Source organism: Humulus lupulus, chromosome 2 (assembly GCF_963169125.1).
Source record: "Humulus lupulus chromosome 2, drHumLupu1.1, whole genome shotgun sequence".
In the NCBI taxonomy this organism is placed as follows: domain Eukaryota; kingdom Viridiplantae; phylum Streptophyta; class Magnoliopsida; order Rosales; family Cannabaceae; genus Humulus; species Humulus lupulus.
The window spans coordinates 181,671,003-181,690,334 of NC_084794.1; the positions used below are offsets into that span (position 1 = coordinate 181,671,003).

Consider the following 19,332-nt stretch of genomic DNA (forward strand, 5'->3'; position numbering starts at 1 on the left):
AAATATTATGAAAGTGAGGTTGTGGGGGATTGAACCCCTTACCTCTTGAAAGGAATAAGGGTCTATGCACCACTAAGCCAAGGAAATAAGGTGTAAATATTAGGCCATGCATGAGGACCTATTTATAGGAATCAAGGTGAATAGTCTACAAGAGCACCTAAAGGTACTCTCCTAGACTAGGGGGCAAGTGTTAATGCTCATAATCTCATCAAGAGAAAATATGAGGCCGAGGCAAGGCCCTTGGGCCACCGTCGCCTCGGGAAGCCATCGCACCTCACCTCACCCCTCTCGCGAGGCCGTCATCCGCGCGCATCAGGCCAACACATGGGCGAGGCCACCCATCTCGCGAGGCCACCTCTCTCGCGAGGCCTTCATTCACGCGCGTCTGGCCAGGGGCGAGGCCTCCATCCCGCGAGGCCAACACATGGGCGAGGCCATCCATCTCGCGAGGCCACCAAGCGCCGTGCATCTCGCGAGGCCCTCAACCACCTTTCATCTCGCGAGGCCTTCATCCTGCGAGGCCAACATATGGGCGAGGCCACCCATCTCACGAGGCCGACGTAGGGGCTAGCACCAAGCGAGGCCCTCGGCCACCTTCCATCCCGCGAGGCCACCAGGCGCCGTAGGGGCTAGCACCAAGCGAGGCCGTCAACGGCACTTCGTGTGCAGGTCCGCGCGAGGCCCATCGCACGCGCGCCCTCGAGAGGCCCTTTGGGCCATCGTCTTTTCAGGAGGCCGTCTCCTTGTCACCCCACACATCTGGGTCCAAGCCACATCGCAAGGGAGGCCACGCAAAGGAGGCCTTGCGAAGGAGGCCTGCGAAGGAGGCATCTCGCCTCGCCCACTTAGACGCCTGGCAAGGCCACGTGCTTATTGCCTATGCCCGTGGGTGGCCTCGGGGTGTTTCAAGCATCACATACCAAGGACCCAAGATCTCCGCCTCACACCAAGGGTCCCATTCCTTACACCTTGGGATCCCTACGCTTAGGAGATCCAGTACGAGTCGAATGGGACATATTTGTACGAACAAGTACTGAGTACGGATGCCAGTGCCAGCGAGACTGCTGGGGTAAGGATCATGGTCCGTACATCTACGGCCATAGGTCAGAGCCGACACCACTACCTCCTGTGCCACTACGCCTGCCACAACGTATCAGACATGGGTACAGAAAAGCAGTGGAGACATCCTCCTGACACCTGCTCCTGTATGGGATGTACAACCACGACCTCTGAAGCCACTCTCCTGACACAGTACTTATGTACCCTATGGTCTCCTGGACCACTATGTACCTAAGGCCATTAGAGCCTACTATAAAATGAATTCTAAGACCACCTGAAGGGGGGTTGGAAATTTTACTGTAGCAGAGGTTTGAGTGTGAATGAAAGACTGAACTCTCCATTATTGTTCTATCATTGTCCTTGAGTTATTGTTCAAGTTTTTATAGCTTTCCGATTAGTGATCTTGATTTGATAATTTTTCCAACTTAACTTCGTTGACGAGTTCTCACCGTCAACAGAGGGCTTTGTGTTCTCCATGTATTATGAACTAACAAGGATATGACAGTTCGAGAGGAAAGAGGAGTTTGACTCTAGATTTGATATATATTTGTGAGATCCTAATAGGGATTAGGCCAGGACATTACAAATTGGCCTTACCCCAGTATGGGTAGAGACTCACGAGGTGTTACTGGTGCCAATATTAAAGAAAGGGGTGACGAGTACAACCCTTGGTTGGGTGAGGAGACCCTGGAATTCAGTGAGACTTAATGTGTAAAGAAAGGCTAGTGGAAATTCCGGATAAAAGAAATAAAGTCATACAGATTAAGACTAGCCTTCTTGTGAAGGTATTGAAAGTAGTGACAAGGTAAAGGACCTCATTCTGAGGTTATAGTCAAGTTTGCAGAATTGGTATCTCGAGATATTTGAGGGGATAGTTGTAATGTCCTGAATTTGTCATTAAGGCTGAGTGCCTTGATTACTGTTCCTAGATGGCCTAATTGGAATTATATGTGTGATTATGGGTTATACAGGTGATTGTGTGACATAAATGAATTGTGTGGTAAAGTGATTAGACATGCATGTTTATTTTTATTAAATGTGCATGTGGGTCCATTTGTGTGAATAGGGGGCTTGTTTGTAATTTTGGCTCGCTAAGGGCAAAATGTAATTATGCTTGTATTGTGAGTGAGACCATAGTGTTATGGGGATATAGATATGTGGTTCGAGACAATCCTAGGGAGCAGATTAGCAGAATAGTCACAACTAGGTTGAGCACCCGGCTTGGGGCAGCCTAGGGGTATTTTGTGAACATAGTTTGCGTTAGGGAATTACCGAGTAACGGGTAATGATATAGTGTTTGTTTAAGAGTGTCGGGGATTAAATGGGGATTTATAGGAACACTAGAGGAATTAGCGGGAGGTGGCAAATGATGGGATTGCCCTTGCTGGCACTAAAGAATTGAGGATAGACTTAGGGGCATTTTGGTCATTAGGTAGTTAAGGATAGGCTTAAGCTGATAAAAAACACTAGAGTCAATTAGAAGGAAATAGAAGAATCACGTAACTATTCTCAACTCTCTCCCTTTCCCTCATGTCTCTCTCTCTCTCTCTCTCAAGGCTAATGAGGGATTTTGCTGGATTCAAGGGGGGGAGGCCTAGAATTCAAAGGGATTGGAGTTAGCTAAAGGTTGGAAGCAACATAGAGGTAAGGCTTAGAGCAAGCTTTTTGTTGAACTTCTCTGTCTTTTTAGTGTTCTAGAAGTTTTTGAACTCAAGAGATTAAATTGAATTATAATGAAGTTTTGGTTCAGTTTTTAGGGTTTATGTACTACTCATGGTATAGTGAAAGTGTTTTAGGACTCAATTCGGGCATTAGAATATGTTTGGATTGATTTACATAGGTTTAGAAGTCTGAAAATGGTGGGATTTTTGGGTTCGTTGGCTCGAGCCGCGGCCCTATTCTTCAGGCGCCGCGACTCGCATGAACAAAAAGGCTTAGGAGCCTCTGACTTTGCCCAGGCACTGCAGTGCATGCTAAGGTGCGTCACGGCCCGTGTCTCCTTAGCAAGAGCCCAAGGCTCTCTGACTTGAGTGCGTCGCGGCCTTTAAGGGTTGGGACGCGACTCAAATAGGGAATTTTGGCCAAATAAAGGTTTTAGGCTCTAGAACCTAAATGTTAAGGCTCGGGAAGGATTCTACTATCTGGTTTAGTAGAATTCAAGGTCCCGAAGGCTAGAATTATATTTCGACGTTTTTAATGGATTTAGATCGTGATGGATATTTATTAATACGTTGTGACTAGGTTTTATCGCTCATTCTCGGGATTAGGAATCGTGCTCGGTATCGCTTTGGGTTGTCAGCTCGGGACACCAAGTAAGAGAACTGTTTGTACCCGTAGAGTTGTGTGGAGTATAGTGTTGTATGTATTGGTTATAGTTGTTATGTCATACATGTGATTGTGACTGATCAGCAAGAGCCAAAAGCGGCAAGAGCTAGGAACGGTAAGAGCCAGAAGCGGCAAGAGTCAGGAATGGAAAGAGCCGGAAGTGGCAAGAGACGGGAGCAGCAAAGGGCCAAGATCGTCATTAAGCATGCTAAATGCAGGCCGCCAGGCGAGACCCTCTAGGGTGTTGTACACACACGTTCGGTTAAGGCCGCGGACTTGGTGTCTGATAGTGCACCTCGATCGACGAAGGTCGCACCTATGTTACTATACTGCTATGTTAGAGTACTACTATGTTAGTGTACTGCTGTGTTAGAGTACTTCTGTGTTAGTGTATTGTTGTGTTACTGTACTACTGTGCTATTAGGTTGTTATGCCATTGTACTATTGTGTTGTTAGACTGTTGTGTTGTTGTGCACTCCAATAGGATATGGATATTGTTTGTTGTCTGGATTAAGTATGTAATTGCTAAAATATATTATTGTATGTTGTGCTTGAAGTTCTCTTGCTGGGCCTCGGCTCACTGGTGCTCTGTAGTGTAGGTAAGGGCAAGGAAAAAGGTCGAACAATCATGAGTTGGAGGGCATGGAGCGGTGTGTACATGTTTGGCCTACCTGGCCGCCACGGCTGGGGTTGTTTTGAGGAACATGTGTTGAATGTTCGATTTTGTCGCTTAGGTCGACTGTACCATGCCTTTGGATTGTAAATGTATTTCAAAACAATATTTTGGGATTCCAATGTAACATTTTTATGAATCTTAATGAATGACCAACTCTTTATATTTAATGTTCGTTAAATGAGTCTTTATTTTGATTTAATCACAATTTTTAACCTAAACTCTCGATTAGCGAGCTAATGACACATTTATAAATCACTGAGTAACGACTCTAAGGTAGTAGAGTATTACAACCAGTCTCTTTGTAGTGGGAACATGCTCATTTCGCATTCTTAGCAGTTGACTTTTCCCCGACAAGTTTTGCAGCACCTCTAGCTGGTTTTGTAGTTGCTGTGGCCTTGCCCTTCTTGTTCTTTCTCTTATTCACTACTAGAAATATAGCTTTTACTTTGTTTTTTACACACAAAATATAAACAAAACTGAAGTAAAAGCCTTTCAATGGGTTTTTACTTGGCTTTTGGGAATGGTAGTACATAAAAATTGGCTACTACTTCGGTTTCTTAAAAAAACAAAGTTAAAATAGAAAATAGAAAAGGGTCATGTTTGGTTTGCACACTATATTGGGACTTTCCACTTCGATTTTTATGAAAAAACCGAAGTGAAAAGTGGAGCAAAGAAAATGCGGCCCTGAAGGGCATTACAACCCTTTTACTTCGGTTCTTAGATAAAAACCGAAGTAGAACCGAAGTAAAAGGGTTTTAACACCCTTAATATCTAGCTCTCGTCTCATTCATCTCTCTAAAGCAAAAATCTCAAATGCCAAACCCAGAAAACCTCCATTGTTGTCGTACTCCCACGAGGGTTTCACTAGATATACCATTTTTTTTACGTTTTTTTACAATTTGAAACCATTTTCTTACTTAAAAATAGAAATATTAGTTCCATTTTTTTAGGGAGAAAATAGACTTTGGGTGTGGGTATTTTTAGGGTTCGAAAATGGGTATTATTATTGGATTTTGACTGGTTTTCTTACATTAAAATGTGTTCTTGAGCTTTAAAAAAGGTATAAATCACTAAATCTTTGTTTGTATGATTTTTTTTATTTTCTATATTATTTTCAGATTTTTTTTCTTATCAATATAATATGTTTATTATATATAGGTTTTAAAGTTGCTAATATTGATTTAGAGGTTATTTTGAGCATCAAAGAAGGTTTGTTACCTTAAAACTTTGTTTGTGTTAATTTTTTTTATATTATTCTGAATTTAATAATTATTTTTTAGTATATTTGTGTTATATTTTTTATTTATTTTGTTATTTTATATAATGTTATTAATTATATATATATATATTAGTGAAATTTAAAAATTGTTGTGACTTGCTATTTAAATCTTTAAACATAGCTTCAATAGGTAATACTGTTGTCAATGTTAGAACTTGAAATGTTTGGATTATTAGTGGCATTTGTTTTTTATTTTCTATAACTAGCTAGCTTGATATGTTGTTTGATGATTATCTAACTAGTTTAATTAATTATGTAACTGGTTTTTATTTGTTTTTGTTTAAGCTTTTTAGTAGGGTTGTTGATTTAGTTGCCAATTTGGTATTGATTTTGGGTGACTTCAATAGAAATATTCGTGGTGAGTAATCTTTAAATTTTATTTATTACTATTGCAATATTTATTTATAAAATTAGAGTTAAATCATGTATGTTTACTTTAGTGAAGTAGGTTCTGAGAAATTTGTTGTTGGCGGTGACATAAGGATGGAATTATGTGTGTTGATTTTGTGTTTGTTTGTATTGAATTTATAGATAATTAAAAATTGGGATATGTTACAAAAACAAAGGAAACTCTGCCAATTTTTTTATAGATTTTATTAATTGTTTTCCTTTTTCAATTTGCACACTATGTCGAGATATTCTGTATGTTATTTGCAGATTTTAAAATTTTGGGAGATGTTAAAATGCAGTTGTTATGTTGCCGAAATTTTGTTAGACTTAGGAAAATTTAATAATTAAACTTCAATTATATTGGATATCCTAGAAAAAAGAACTAGGAGTGCAAGATATAGAGGGATATGAAATTTAGATAAGAGCGCGAGAAATGAAGAAGACAATTGTCGAAGATAATTTGGACAAAAAAATTGAAGAAATAGTTGGAAGTGTTTGAAAGTAAAGTAGGAATTTTTTTTTAGTGTTGTTATAAGTTACTAATTTAATCTATCATTGGTTTGTTTCGCAGAATGAACTAAATGACAAAGTTACTAGTAGCCAAATTATCGCCAATGGTCGGGAGGACATCTTGCCAATCCAACAAGAATTGTTAAGCCGATTGATGACTTAAATTTATTAGTAAGGCTATTTTGTTTATACATAGCTTTATTTTTATGTGAATGTATATATGAATGTTTAGGCTATTTTACTTAATTACAATTATGTGAATGTATATATAAATGATTATGTTATTCTACTTAACAAATATGTGAATGTATAAATATTTAATTTTAAAATAATTTTAATTCTAAGTGTATAAATTTTGTGATTTTTATTTTTGTTATAAATTAAATGAAAATAAATAAATAAAATTGAAAGCAATTGAAAAGAGAAATTTGTAAACAAAAAAAAGAAATTATATATATAATTCAAATTTAATTTCAATTTTATCAAAATTTGGTGGATTTTTTTTTAAAAAAATAGACATTCCACTTCGGTTTTTATGTATAAACCAAAGTAGAAAGTAGGCTTTTTACTTCGGTTTATACATAAAAACCGAAGAGGAAACACTTCAATATGGAGGCGCCACCTCAATATGAAGACCTTCCACTTTGGTTTATATGTATAAATTGAAGTAGAAAGCATATTTTCTACTTTCTACTTCGTTTTATACATAAAAACCGAAGTGGAAAGTTCATTTTCGACTTCGATTTTTCACCACTTTTTACTTCGCCCTGAACTACTTCGGTTGCAAATTTATGCAAAAACCAAAGTAGTTTCACCTTAAAAACTGAAGTAGTAGCCCATTTTTCTTGTAGTGATTCCTCTTGTTGCTCTTCAAGGATGAAGCTAAGTTAGCTTCTCCAAGAGCGACCTCAGTAGCAGCATAAGGCTTCTTGTCATATCCCTTACTCTGTCTACCATTGATACCTTCAAACATTTAAATCTCATTCATGAGTTGAGTCATTCTGTACTTTAGTGTGTTTTGGAAGTAGTTGGTGGTGAATGGAAGAAAACTTGGAGCAAGAATATTAAGAATAAGCTCCACTTGAGTCTCCTAGTCTATGGTGGCTCTGTGCAATTCTACCTCCTAAAATTAGTTCGTCATCTTGATGAAGTGATCACGAACATGCATTCCAGGCGCCATCCTGGCATTAGCATACTTTTTCATTTTCTCAAAACGAGCTTGTCCAGCTTTGTGTTCGAACATCTCCTGAATCTGCTCCATTATGTCGTAGGTAGTTTTGACATCTTCCATTTTTGTCCTTAGCGTGTCCGACATGCTAGCTAGCATGTACGCCTTGGCTTTGTTTTTGGCAGCGAGCCAACACTCGTACTTCTCCCATGATTATTTTGAAGACAAATCACTAGGGACGTAAGGGCAAACTTCAATCATAATAAACTTGGAGTTGTCACCGATCAACACAATGTTGATGTTTGACTTCCATTTGGGGAAATTCTCTCCAATGAGAAGTTCCTTGGAGAGAAGGGAGATAATGAGATTTGACATAGAGCTACAATTATCAATAAGTAGAAATCAATGTGTTGTTTAACAATTATTTAATCACATAAAAATTCAGAAATAGCTCAAGCATATAATATATGCATGGATATGTAAAATACTTTAAAAGCATATCTAATATTTCTAAGGTCTTTTAACTAGCCATGAATACATGTGTCCCGGTAGGCGAGAATCACAAATTCACTTAGTTAAATATAGAATACATCTCAATTAATAATAGTCTAAAACTATTATTGATAACCTTCATATTTGATCAAAGTCACAAAATCCAATTATTATGCAAACTTTATGAGCTAGACCTAAAGTTTCAATTATTATAGACTTAGTTCTCATAGTCACCGTAAGGATGAGTCTATAAGGGTTTAATCTATAACCATTTGGATTCCCTAACCTTTTGTCCTTGTTAAATGCTAGGTATTGCAAGGAATCCAAACTGCTTTGAAACAATACCACAGTCTTCCAAGCCTTTCTCTTAAACAACCTATTGTTTGTGTGGGCAAGTCTCAACACATGAGAAGAAAATTCCTAGAGAGAAAACTAAGAGAGAGTGGGCAGCTATGTATAGAATATTATGAGCGAATTTTTACCTTGTCAAATTCATTAACCTAATGCATTCTATAACACTAGTATATATAGACAATCAGCTATGTCATAAAATAGGTTTTAGTTTCCCATTTTAATTTGATTATTTACTAAATAAATTAAAAGAAATAAAACACAATATTTTGTGTATTATTCTACACATGGCCGAATACTGTATGGAGTATATGCCAAGTTTGAATTTTGAATTTTGTTTACAAAATTGTCTAAAATCAAACATTTATTTATTTAAATAATTATAATTAATTAAATACTTGTCACAATTAACCAATTATAATTTTTACCTTTGTTTAATTTATTTTATTAATATTAATATCAATTTATCAATATTAATAAAATTGTCTCAATTGGCTATAATACTCTCTTTTTTAGACTTTGCAATAAATCCTCAAAGTTCCTTTTATTGCTTTTCTCATAAAATATCAACAAATAATTTAACATTATTTATCTCCATTGACCAAGTCAATATGATATTTTTATAATTAATAATTAAATTAATTATTCAAGACTACTAGGTTCATTTTGATAAGAGATGACATGGGGACCATGGAGCCATTAACTCAAGCTCCAACAACTTACCATGAATTTATTTATAACAAATAATCTCACTACCTTATTAATTCCTCGTAACTCCACTATAGACTCAAAATTGCACTCTAGAATTCATAGAACGCTTTACACCAAATGTAAATACATTATGCATTGTTTTAACCATAACTGTCATTCAATCCTCTATAGATGATCTACTAATGAGACAGGTGCAAATTACCGTTTAACCCCTCATTGGTATTTTATCCTTAACTCCCACTAAGTTATTTGTAAATGATGTTTCTGTCAACTTAATTACAGAAATGAGTACTCTATCATTTAACACTTGAACCAAGATATAATGAAACCATCATTTCACTTCTTAATCAGAAGCTATAGATTTCATGTCTATGATAAATACTCCCACTCAATTATACTGCTCAATCTCCAATATGTAAGTACAAGCTAGGCTGTAGTGCCCCAAATTTGCTAATAGGGCTTAGGGCATTGATTAGCGTGCCAGTAGGGCAATAATTGATTTTATTATGCTAATATGTGAATTTAATGATTATATGATTAGAAATGCATGTTTAGGTGAGTTAAATATGCATGTGGGCCCCATTTAGTTATTAGGAACATATTTGTAATTTTAGCCCATTTAGGGCATAATTGTGATATGTGTGTATTGTGATTGAGACCACAAGGGTGTGGTGATAAATTTGTGATGCATGATGTGAGACGGTCCTAGGGAGCAGTTTAGCTAAATAGTCACAATGGGGTTGAATACCCAGCTCGGGAAGAGCCTAGGGGTATTTTGGGAATACAGTATATGTTCAGCAATTACTGGGTAACAGGTAGTAATTTAGCAATTATTTGGGCATGTCGGGATTAATGGGACCACTCGAGGATTTAGCGGGATGTGACAATTGACGAAATTGCCCTTGGTGGCATTAAAGGAATGAGGATAGACATAGGGAAACTTGGTCATTTCGGCAGCCGAGTGACTTTGAGAAAACACTGGAATGAAGGAAAAGACAAAGGAAAGGAAACAGAAAACAATCTCAGCTCTTACTCACTTTCTATCCCTCGGTTCTCTCTCCCTCTTTTGGAGCTTGAAGTCTTGAAGGATTTTTTTTTTAGGATTTAGACTAAGGAACTGAAGGATTGGAGGCTTAAGGTGTTTAGGGATTTGCTCAGGCCAAAACTGACACAGAGCTAAGAATCATGTACTGAATTTTCTAAGTAATTTGCTGTAATTTTTGGTAGGAGGGCCTAGGTGCAAGTTATGTTGAATTTAGGTGTTAAGCTTAGGTTATGATGAGATTTCATTGAGTTTTTTTCGATGTTTGTATCAGTTATGTTGTTTGGATATGATTCCTAGGCTCGGAATTGGTGGGTTTAAGGGAGGTTGGCTTGTGAAATGCATGTGAAATTTTTGGCTTAGAGGCTCGAGTCATGCCCTATTCATTAGGCATCGCTGCCCACTTGAACGTGGAGGCCTGGGGGCCTCATAAATCTACCCAGGCAATGTGGCGCAACGTATAGCGCACCACGGCCCATGTCCGCCAGTAGAGAGGGCTTTGCCCTCTGACTAGTAGTGGGCACGACCCTAGAAAGCATGCTAGTTTAGTAGAAAGGGGAAATTGAGGTTTTAAGCTCAAGAACTCGAATGTTAAGGCTCGGGAAGGATTATACTACCTGGTTTTGTAGAATCTAAGGTCCCAGAGGCTAGATTAATATTCCGAAGTTATTTATTGGTTTAAGACTTGATGTATGGTCATTTTAAATGCGTTGTGACTAGGTTTTCAACGAGGCTTGGATTAGGGGAATGTGCTCGGGATCACATTGGCTTATCAGCTTGGGACACAGGTAAGAAAACGAATGTACCCGTAGAGCAAGGCAAAACCCTATTGATTGTGTTTCAGGGCGCGACCCTATTGTTTATGCTTAATACATGTGTGGATATATGTGATTATTGTGTTATGTTGTGCATGTTTTTGAGTGAACGGCGAAGGCCAAGAACGACAAGAAGTTGGGTATGACAAGGGGCCAGGATCGACGTTAAACACGCTGAGTACAGGCCGCTAGGGTGAGACCTTCCTAGGGTGCTGAATCCACATGCTCGGTGAAGACTGTGAACCTAGGGCCTGGTTAAGTGCCTGGGACAGCGTAGGCCCTATGTGTTTAGCCCATTGGCTGTTTTGTTGTATACTGTGGAATGTTATGTTATATGTTGAGTTTTCTTGTTGGGCTTTGACTCATGGGTGCTTAATGGTGTAGGTAAGGGCAAAGGGAAGATTGACCAACCACAAGTACGGAGAGCGTGGAACAACGAGTACATGTTCAGCCTACCTGGCTGCCATGACCAAGGTTATTTTAGGGAAAGTATTGTAATGAACTGCTTTGTCGCTTAGGTCGACCGTAGTTATATTTTTAGTTGTTATATATTTTCATAACAATATTTTGGGATTAACTATATAAGTTTTTATGATTTCAATGAATGTCCAAATTTTTATAATTAACGTCATTAAACGGGTTTTATTTCAATTTAGCCACATGTTTAACCTAAAACCTGGATTAGCGAGCTAATGGCACATTTTTAACTCACATAGTAACGAATCTAAGGAACTAGGGTGTTACAACTTGGTATCAGAGCGTGCCATGGTTTATGGTTCCTAGAGATCGACCGAACATGTACGCTTGCTGCCAGTGACAATCTCGACTCAGGGTTGGTTGGTAGTTAATGAAATATATGCATAATTGCTTGTTTAAGTGCCTTGTTTGCCTGAATTTATAGATAAAGCATGATGAATGTGTTGTGATATGCATGATGTTAGGGCATGGCCACCTTGATTGTTATATGATATGTGCACTTGCTGTTTGTGGTTGATTGATGAGATTGGGAGGTTGTTTTGGATATTGTTATCATGTCTGATGTGCGGCGTCATTGATTGCAGACATATTGCAGCAATGCCTCGGCAATCAATTAGAATCCGCAGCAATATGACCGAGGATGACAACCAGGGTCAAGACCTTCCACCTGCCCCAGTGAATTGGCAACAGTTATTTGCCGAGAAGGAAGCTAGACTTCATTAGACAGAGGAAGAGCTTCGACAGTTAAGGCAACAGTCCCCTCCTTGGGGCATTAGGCTATAGGTTCCACAGGCTGTAGCACTAGTGCAAGCCCAAACTACTATGGAAAATAGGTTGGAACCTTTATATGAGAGGTCCAGGAAGCAGCATCCTCCCACCTTCGAAGGTGGCCCAGACCCACTGCAGGCAGAGTAGTGGATGGACATGATTTCTTCCATCCTAGATTTCATGAGGATGGAAGGGAATGAGAGAGTAGCCTACGCCAGCTACATGTTGAGAGAGGATGCCCGCATCTAGTGGGATGTTGTGTCTCAGAGAAGGAATGTGGTAGTCATGACTTGGGAAGAATTCATAAACATCTTTAATGAGAAGTATTACAGTGTTGTAGTCCGAGCTGCAAAGGTTGATGAGTTTACTAACCTGACTCAGAACTAGATGACGGTTACTGAGTATGCCCTGAAGTTTAACTGGTTAGCAAAGTTCGCGTTGGATTTGGTGCCTATTAACATGGCACGGAGGGATCGATTTGTGCAAGGATTGAACGTGATGATCATCCATGACGTCAAGATAACTCTGGATCCAAGAACTACCACTTATGCACAGGTGGTGGAGAAGGCCCTTACAACTGAGGATGGTGCCTCCTTTTACTAGATCTAGCCGGGGTAGTGGCCTCAATGAACAAAAGAGAAAGGCCCCAAATTATTTTGTTCTTCCTGGCTCAGATAGGAGGGCACAGGGTGCTTTTAGTGGTCGTCAGAGCGGGGGAGACAACTGGAGGATTTTCCTAGTGCGTCCTCAGTGCAGACGACGACATCAAAGAGATTGCACGATTAGGGCCTGCTTTACATGTGGGAGCATTAGTCAACTGAGGAAGGACTGCCCACAAGCCATGAAAGAAGAACCAAAATAGAGCGACAGCCTCACTCCTGCCAGAGTATTTACCTTGACCCATACTGTTGCTGAGGCTAGCCCCTTGGTCATGACAGGTCAAATTTCTAGTGCTGGTTCTTCTTTTACTGCATTGATTGACTCAAGGGCTACTCATTCATTTGTATCTGCTAGAGTGATAGATCAGTTGTGTAGACCTAGTGATTTGTATGCTAGGGGATTCAAGACATTATTGCTGACTGGAGAACTAGTAGTCTCTAGGAGATGGGTTAGAGCATTCCCAGTAGAGATAGACAGTATAGAGTTGTCTGTGGACCTGATTGAGTTAGTGATGGATGACTTTGATATGATCCTAGGGATGGATTGGTTATCAAAGTACGGGGCAACGATTGACTACAAGCGCAGGATGGTGACCTTTGAACCGGAAGGGGAGGTACCCTTTGTATTCGTGGGGACAGTGAGTGGACCGGGAGTACCTATGATTTTGGCACTGAAGGCTAGAGACCTAATGCAAGAGGGTTGCATTGGATTCCTAGCAAACATTGTGGATACTTCTAGTGTTGTTTCGGTTGGACTAGATGAGACCAGATTAGTATGCGAGTTTCCTGATTTGTTCCCCGCAGACTTGCCAGGGTTGCCACCACACCAAGAGATCGAGTTCGTCATAGAGTTCGCGCCAAGGGCAGAGCCAGTATCTAGGACACCTTATAGAATGGCTCTGGCAGAGTTGAAGGAACTGAAGATTTAGTTGTAGGAGTTACTGGATTTGAGATTCATCAAACCAAGATTTTAGACATTGGGTGCTCCAGTGTTGTTCGTCAAGAATAAGGATGGATCCTTAAAGGATGTGTATCAATTACAGAGAGTTGAACAAGTTGACCATCAAGAATATGTACCCACTGCCTAGGATCGACGACTTGTTTCATTAGCTACAGGGGAAGACAATGTTCTCCAAGATTGACCTTCGGTCAGGCTACCACCAGTTAAGGATTAAAGAGGAGGACATACCAAAGACTGCATTCCGCACGAGATATGGACACTATGAATTCCTTGTCATGTCCTTTGGATTAACTAATGCCTCAGCAGCCTTTATGGACTTGATGAATAGGGTCTTCAGGGATTATTTAGATAAGTTTGTGATCGTATTTATTGATGACGTACTGGTGTACTCTCAGTCAGAGGCAGAGCACGAGCAACATCTTTTCTTGGTACTACAGCAGTTGAGGGAGCACATGTTATATGCCAAGTTCAGCAAGTGTGAGTTTTGGCTACCCCAAGTAACATTTTTGGGCCATATTGTCGGTAAGGAGGGGGTTCTGGTGGACCCAAATAAGATTGAGTCGGTGAGAGATTAGCCCAGGCCAAGCAATGTAATAGAGGCTAGGAGCTTCTTGGGATTGGCAGGGTACTATTAGCGATTATTAAGGGATTCTCCAGAGTAGCCACACCATTGACTGAACTGACACCTAAGAAGACTAAATATGTGTGGACAGACAGGTGTGAGAACAGTTTCAAGGAGTTGAAGTGGCGACTGATCACCGCTTAAGTATTGAGTCTACCGTTAGACAATGAGAAGTTTGTAGTCTATTGAGATGCTAGATTAATATTCCGAAGTTATTTATTGGTTTAAGACTTGATGGATGGTCATTTTAAATGTGTTGTGACTAGGTTTTCAACGAGGCTCGAATTAGGGGACTGTGCTCGGGATCGCATTGTCTTATCAACTCAGGACACAAGTAAGAAAACGGTTGTACTCGTAGAGCAGGGCACAACCCTATTGTTTGTGTTTCAGGGCGCGACCCTATTGTTTATGCTTAATACATGTGTGGATATTTGTGATTATTATGCTATGTTATGCATGTTTGTGAGTGAACGACTAAGGGCGAAAGCCGAGAACGGCGAAGGCCAGGAACAACAAGAAGCCGGGTATGGCAAGGGGCCGAGATCGGCGTTAAGCACGCTGAGTGTAGGCCGCTAGGGCGAGACCCTCCTAGGGTGCTGAATCCACCCACTCAGTGAAGACCGCTAACCCAGGGCTTGTAAAGCACCTAGGACGGGTGCTCTATGGTGCAGATAAGAGCAAAGGGAAGATTGACCAACCATGAGTACGTGGAGCGTGGAGCGACAGTTACATGTTCGACCTACTTGGCTGCCACGACCAGGGTTATTTTGGGGAAAGTACTGTAATGAACTGGTTTGTCGCTTAGGTCGACCGTAATTATATTTTTGAGTTGTAATATATTTTCCGAACAGTACTTTGGGATGCCAACTGTATAACTTTATATGATTTCAATGAATGTCCAAATTTTTATAATTAATGCCATTAAATGAGTTTTATTTCAATTTAGTCACACGGTTAACTTAAAACCTCGATTAGCGAGCTAATGACACATTTTTAACTCACTTAGTAACGACTCTAAGGAAGTAGTGAGTTACATAGTTTGTAGGGTAAGCTGGCAACGAACAAATCGAAAGACTTGAATAATACAATTAGCATAATGTTAATCACTCAGAATTAAGATTGAACTAGCCTATGTTCAACATTGTTATATGATTAGATTAGATAATAACGATACTTACTTATCTTATCAATAATCAATATATATCCAGTCTAATGTACCAAAAATACATCTGATCTTATCTACTTGATCAGTGTCCTAGATATCATATCACACCAGATGTGTAAGTAGGTCGTATTGTAGATTACTAAATCAGTAAAAACCCAGTGTATTGATTTAATCTTAGGAAAAAATACTTTTGAACATATACTTACAATTATAATCCACTGTGATCTAGTCACTATAATTGTAACTATATGTATGTTCGAGATTCTATAAATTTTTGTATTAATAATAATTAATCATGTAATAAAACATGTAAACAAGCTGTTTAGATTTTATAATTTTTGGACTGCCCATCCGGATTTCAAATAAGTAGTTATGAGTAGTTGGAGGGCCCCTATTAAGGCTACTGGGTTGAGAGCAATATACTTAAAGACTATGAGGCTGAAGCATAGGCTAAAGAAATTCAATAGAGATGTTATTGGAGATATAGGTCTGAACTACTATTCGACTAAGGAGGCTTATCAGGAAGCTCAACTTCAAGCTCAATTTTATCCCCAAGATCACAGCTTGCAAGAGGTAGTTAAGGTGACTGCTGCTGAGTTCACTATATAGGAGCATATGTACCATAGCTTCCTTGCTCAGCGTAGTAAACTTACTTGGATTAGAAAGGGGGATATGAACACTTCTTATTTCCATGCCTGTTTGAAAAAACTAAGAGCAAATAACAGTATTGCTACTTATATTACTGAGCAAGGAAATTTGATTGATGATTTTCAAGAGGTAGTGGCTCACTTTGTTGACCATTTTAAAAGCTACTTAGGCAGTCCAAGTTCGGCTACTGGCAGAATAGATTTGCAGTGTATTGAGATGGATTCCAAGCTCTCCATAGATCAGCAACTGCTTCTCTTAAAACCCTTTTCTAGTAAGGAAATCAGGGCTGCATTTTTTGGAATTCACATCACTAAGTCTCCAGGACCAGATGGATTCGGCTCTGGTTTTTTCAAAGAGCTATGGCAGGATATTGGGAAAGAAGTCTGTTCAGCGATAGTTCAGAGTTTTTCCACAGGACAATTTCCTTCTGAACTTCATGAGACCACTCTTTCCTTGGTTCCTAAAGTCTCTAATACAGCTCGGGCTACTGACTACAGACCTATTGCTTGCTGCTCCACTTTGTACAAATGTATGGCTAAGTTGTTATGTTCTCGCATGGCTTTAGTCCTTCCTGTCCTCATTCAGCCGAACCAGGGTGCTTTTGTTAAAGGTCGGTCAATTTCTCATAACATCATGATATTCTAGGACCTAATCAAGAACTATGGGAAGGCTTTAACTTCTCCTAGATGTGCCATTAAAATAGATCTTAGTAAAGCATATGACACGGTTGATTGGCAGTTTCTTAAAGATCTTTTGAGGGCCTTTTGTTTCCCTATGAAATTTATTGGTTGGATAATGGTCTGTGTGAGAAATACTTCTTACTCTTTACTTATGAATGGTAGAGTTTAAGGTAGTTTTAAGGGTAAAAAGGGGCTGCGACAAGGTGATCCAATGTTTTCCCTTCTATTTGTGCTTATTATGGAGTATCTGACTAGAAGCCTTTAACTTGCTGCTCAGGCTTCTACTTTCAGATATCACCCTATGTGTAAGAGCCTTAAGCTACTCAATTTGTTCTTTGCTGATGACTTGATTCTTTTTTGTAAAGGAACCCTTTCGGCAGTGAGCATTTTTAAAGAGGTCCTAGTAAAGTTTAGTGCGGCTACTGGTTTATCTATCAATACTAACAAGTCTCATATTTACTTTGGAGGAGTCAATGCAACGGAGAGAAGGATTATTGCTCAAGATATTCAGCTGCCTGAGGGATCCTTTCCTCTTAGGTATCTTGGGGTACCTATGAGACCAACTAAGTGGAGACATGAGGACTGTGAGATTATTATTCATAAAATCAGGTTGAAACTATTGTCTTGGACCAGTAGGCATCTGTCATATGCAGGCCGAGTGCTTCTTATACACTCAGTTCTTTTTGGTCTTAGGAATTACTGGATGAGTGTCTTTATTTTTCCTCAGAGTATTGTTAAGGAGGTAGAGAAGTTATGCCGAGTTTTCCTGTGGGGAGCTTCAGGGAACAGAAGTAAGCTTCATATGGCTTCGTGGCATCAGGTGTGTCTCCCTAAAGCTTATGGAGGTCTCGGGTTTAGGGATGGGGCAAACTGGAATATAGCCTTATTAGCTAAGTACATTTGGGCTGTTTCAGAAAAACAGGACCTTCTTTGGGTCAAATGGATCAAGGAAATCTATCTGAAGGGAGTTAATTTTTGGAGTTATGTTCTGAAACCAGATAGTAGCTGGTATTGGAGGAAATTGTGCCATTTAAGGAGCAAATTCAATAAGATAGAGTTACTTGCTGCTGGGATTTCAGGGAAGTTTAAGCCTTCGAAATTATATAACAGTACCTTAAAGCAGCAGCTAGTGGGTTATAAGCATGCGGTTTGGTGTAAGTTGACTCTCCCTAAGCACCGGTTTCTCCTTTGGCAGGTGATCAATGCTCACCTTCTCACTAGAGACAATTTATCTAGAATCAACTTTCAGTTGAACAACCTCTTATGTCCAGTTTGTGAAGATCAAAATGAAAGTCACACTCATCTCTTTTTTGAGTGTTGCCCGTCCAAGATGACACTTAACCTCATCTTTGCTTGGATTGGGTTTAAAGCCTGGCCTAGTAATTTCAATGGCTGCGTGTTTTGGCTTAACTCTAGGCAGATTGGTATCACTGATTCTATATTGAACTTGGTGTTGGCAGCTATGATCTATAGCATTTGGCGGAACAAGAATAGATGTGTTTTTTATGGTTATTCTTTGACAACTAGTAGTATATAAAAGGAAGTTATAAATATAGTCAAGTATAGATTATACACTGTTAATAATACGAAGATCTCTATTCAACACCAGCTTTTCATTAGAAAACTTCAATGTAACTAAGGTGTATACATGTGCTAATTGTTAGTTGATTGTACAGGTTGTTTGTCTGTTGGGTGATTGGCCCTTTGGTTGTACTGGACAGTTTGTTCAATGAAGTTTCTTTCTTCTTGATCAAAAAAAAAAAACATGTAAACAAGACAATTTGATTGAACAAAATGATTTCTACTACTTTAATGATAATGAATAAATTACATAAGAAATGTGGTTTTATAAGGGTGTAAAACCCAAAAAATAATTCAATGATATGGCCATTTGCTGGAATTTCGTAAATTTTTAAAATCTCCATGGATTCCTAAATGGTCATTCACGAGAATTCTTCCACTCATTTTCTGAACTACAAGTGACTTGATTCCTCAACTGGGGTATGTAGGCAGTTAAGTCAACCAAATTCATTAAGTTAAGAGACTATTTCAAATTCAACCAAATTTTTCTCAAAATTACACAAGTAATTAATATCACTGAAATTGGGATCAAAATGTGTTTTTTTAAATAAAAAAATATTGTTATTAAGAGATTATTCTTATATTTTTGGATGAGTCGAACTCAAATTGAAATTATACTCTTATACTATAAATTCGGCCTAGTTGAAATCGTGTTGTTTTAAAATTAAAAAAAAAAAAAAAGCCGCTTAACATGCATTACTTTAATTTCCTCTGTTTTCCTTTCTCGCTCCATTTTTGTTGCTGCAACAATCTATCAAATATTCAAAGTGAAATGAAAGCATGGACTAGTTTGAAAGATCACATAAATATTTAATTATTTCTTTAGATGATACCTCAACTCTATTAAAAGACTTGTTTTTAAGGTAATATAGCATCAACTATCAAGTTGTTTTTACATATTATTAGTATGGGGAACTTGTATCAAAGAATTTTTAAGCATGGACAAATGCCAT

General features: G+C 38.9%; 1 protein-coding gene across 1 annotated transcript; it reads left to right on the plus strand.

Annotated features, from left to right (window-relative positions):
• The first annotated feature begins 16,142 nt into the window (after positions 1-16,142).
• On the plus strand, positions 16,143-18,335 carry LOC133814975 (uncharacterized). Its single transcript, XM_062247876.1, has 2 exons — positions 16,143-16,728; positions 17,164-18,335. The coding sequence occupies exons 1-2, from the start codon at positions 16,143-16,145 to the stop codon at positions 18,333-18,335; spliced, it is 1,758 nt and encodes a 585-aa protein (XP_062103860.1).
• Positions 18,336-19,332: the final 997 nt, after the last annotated feature.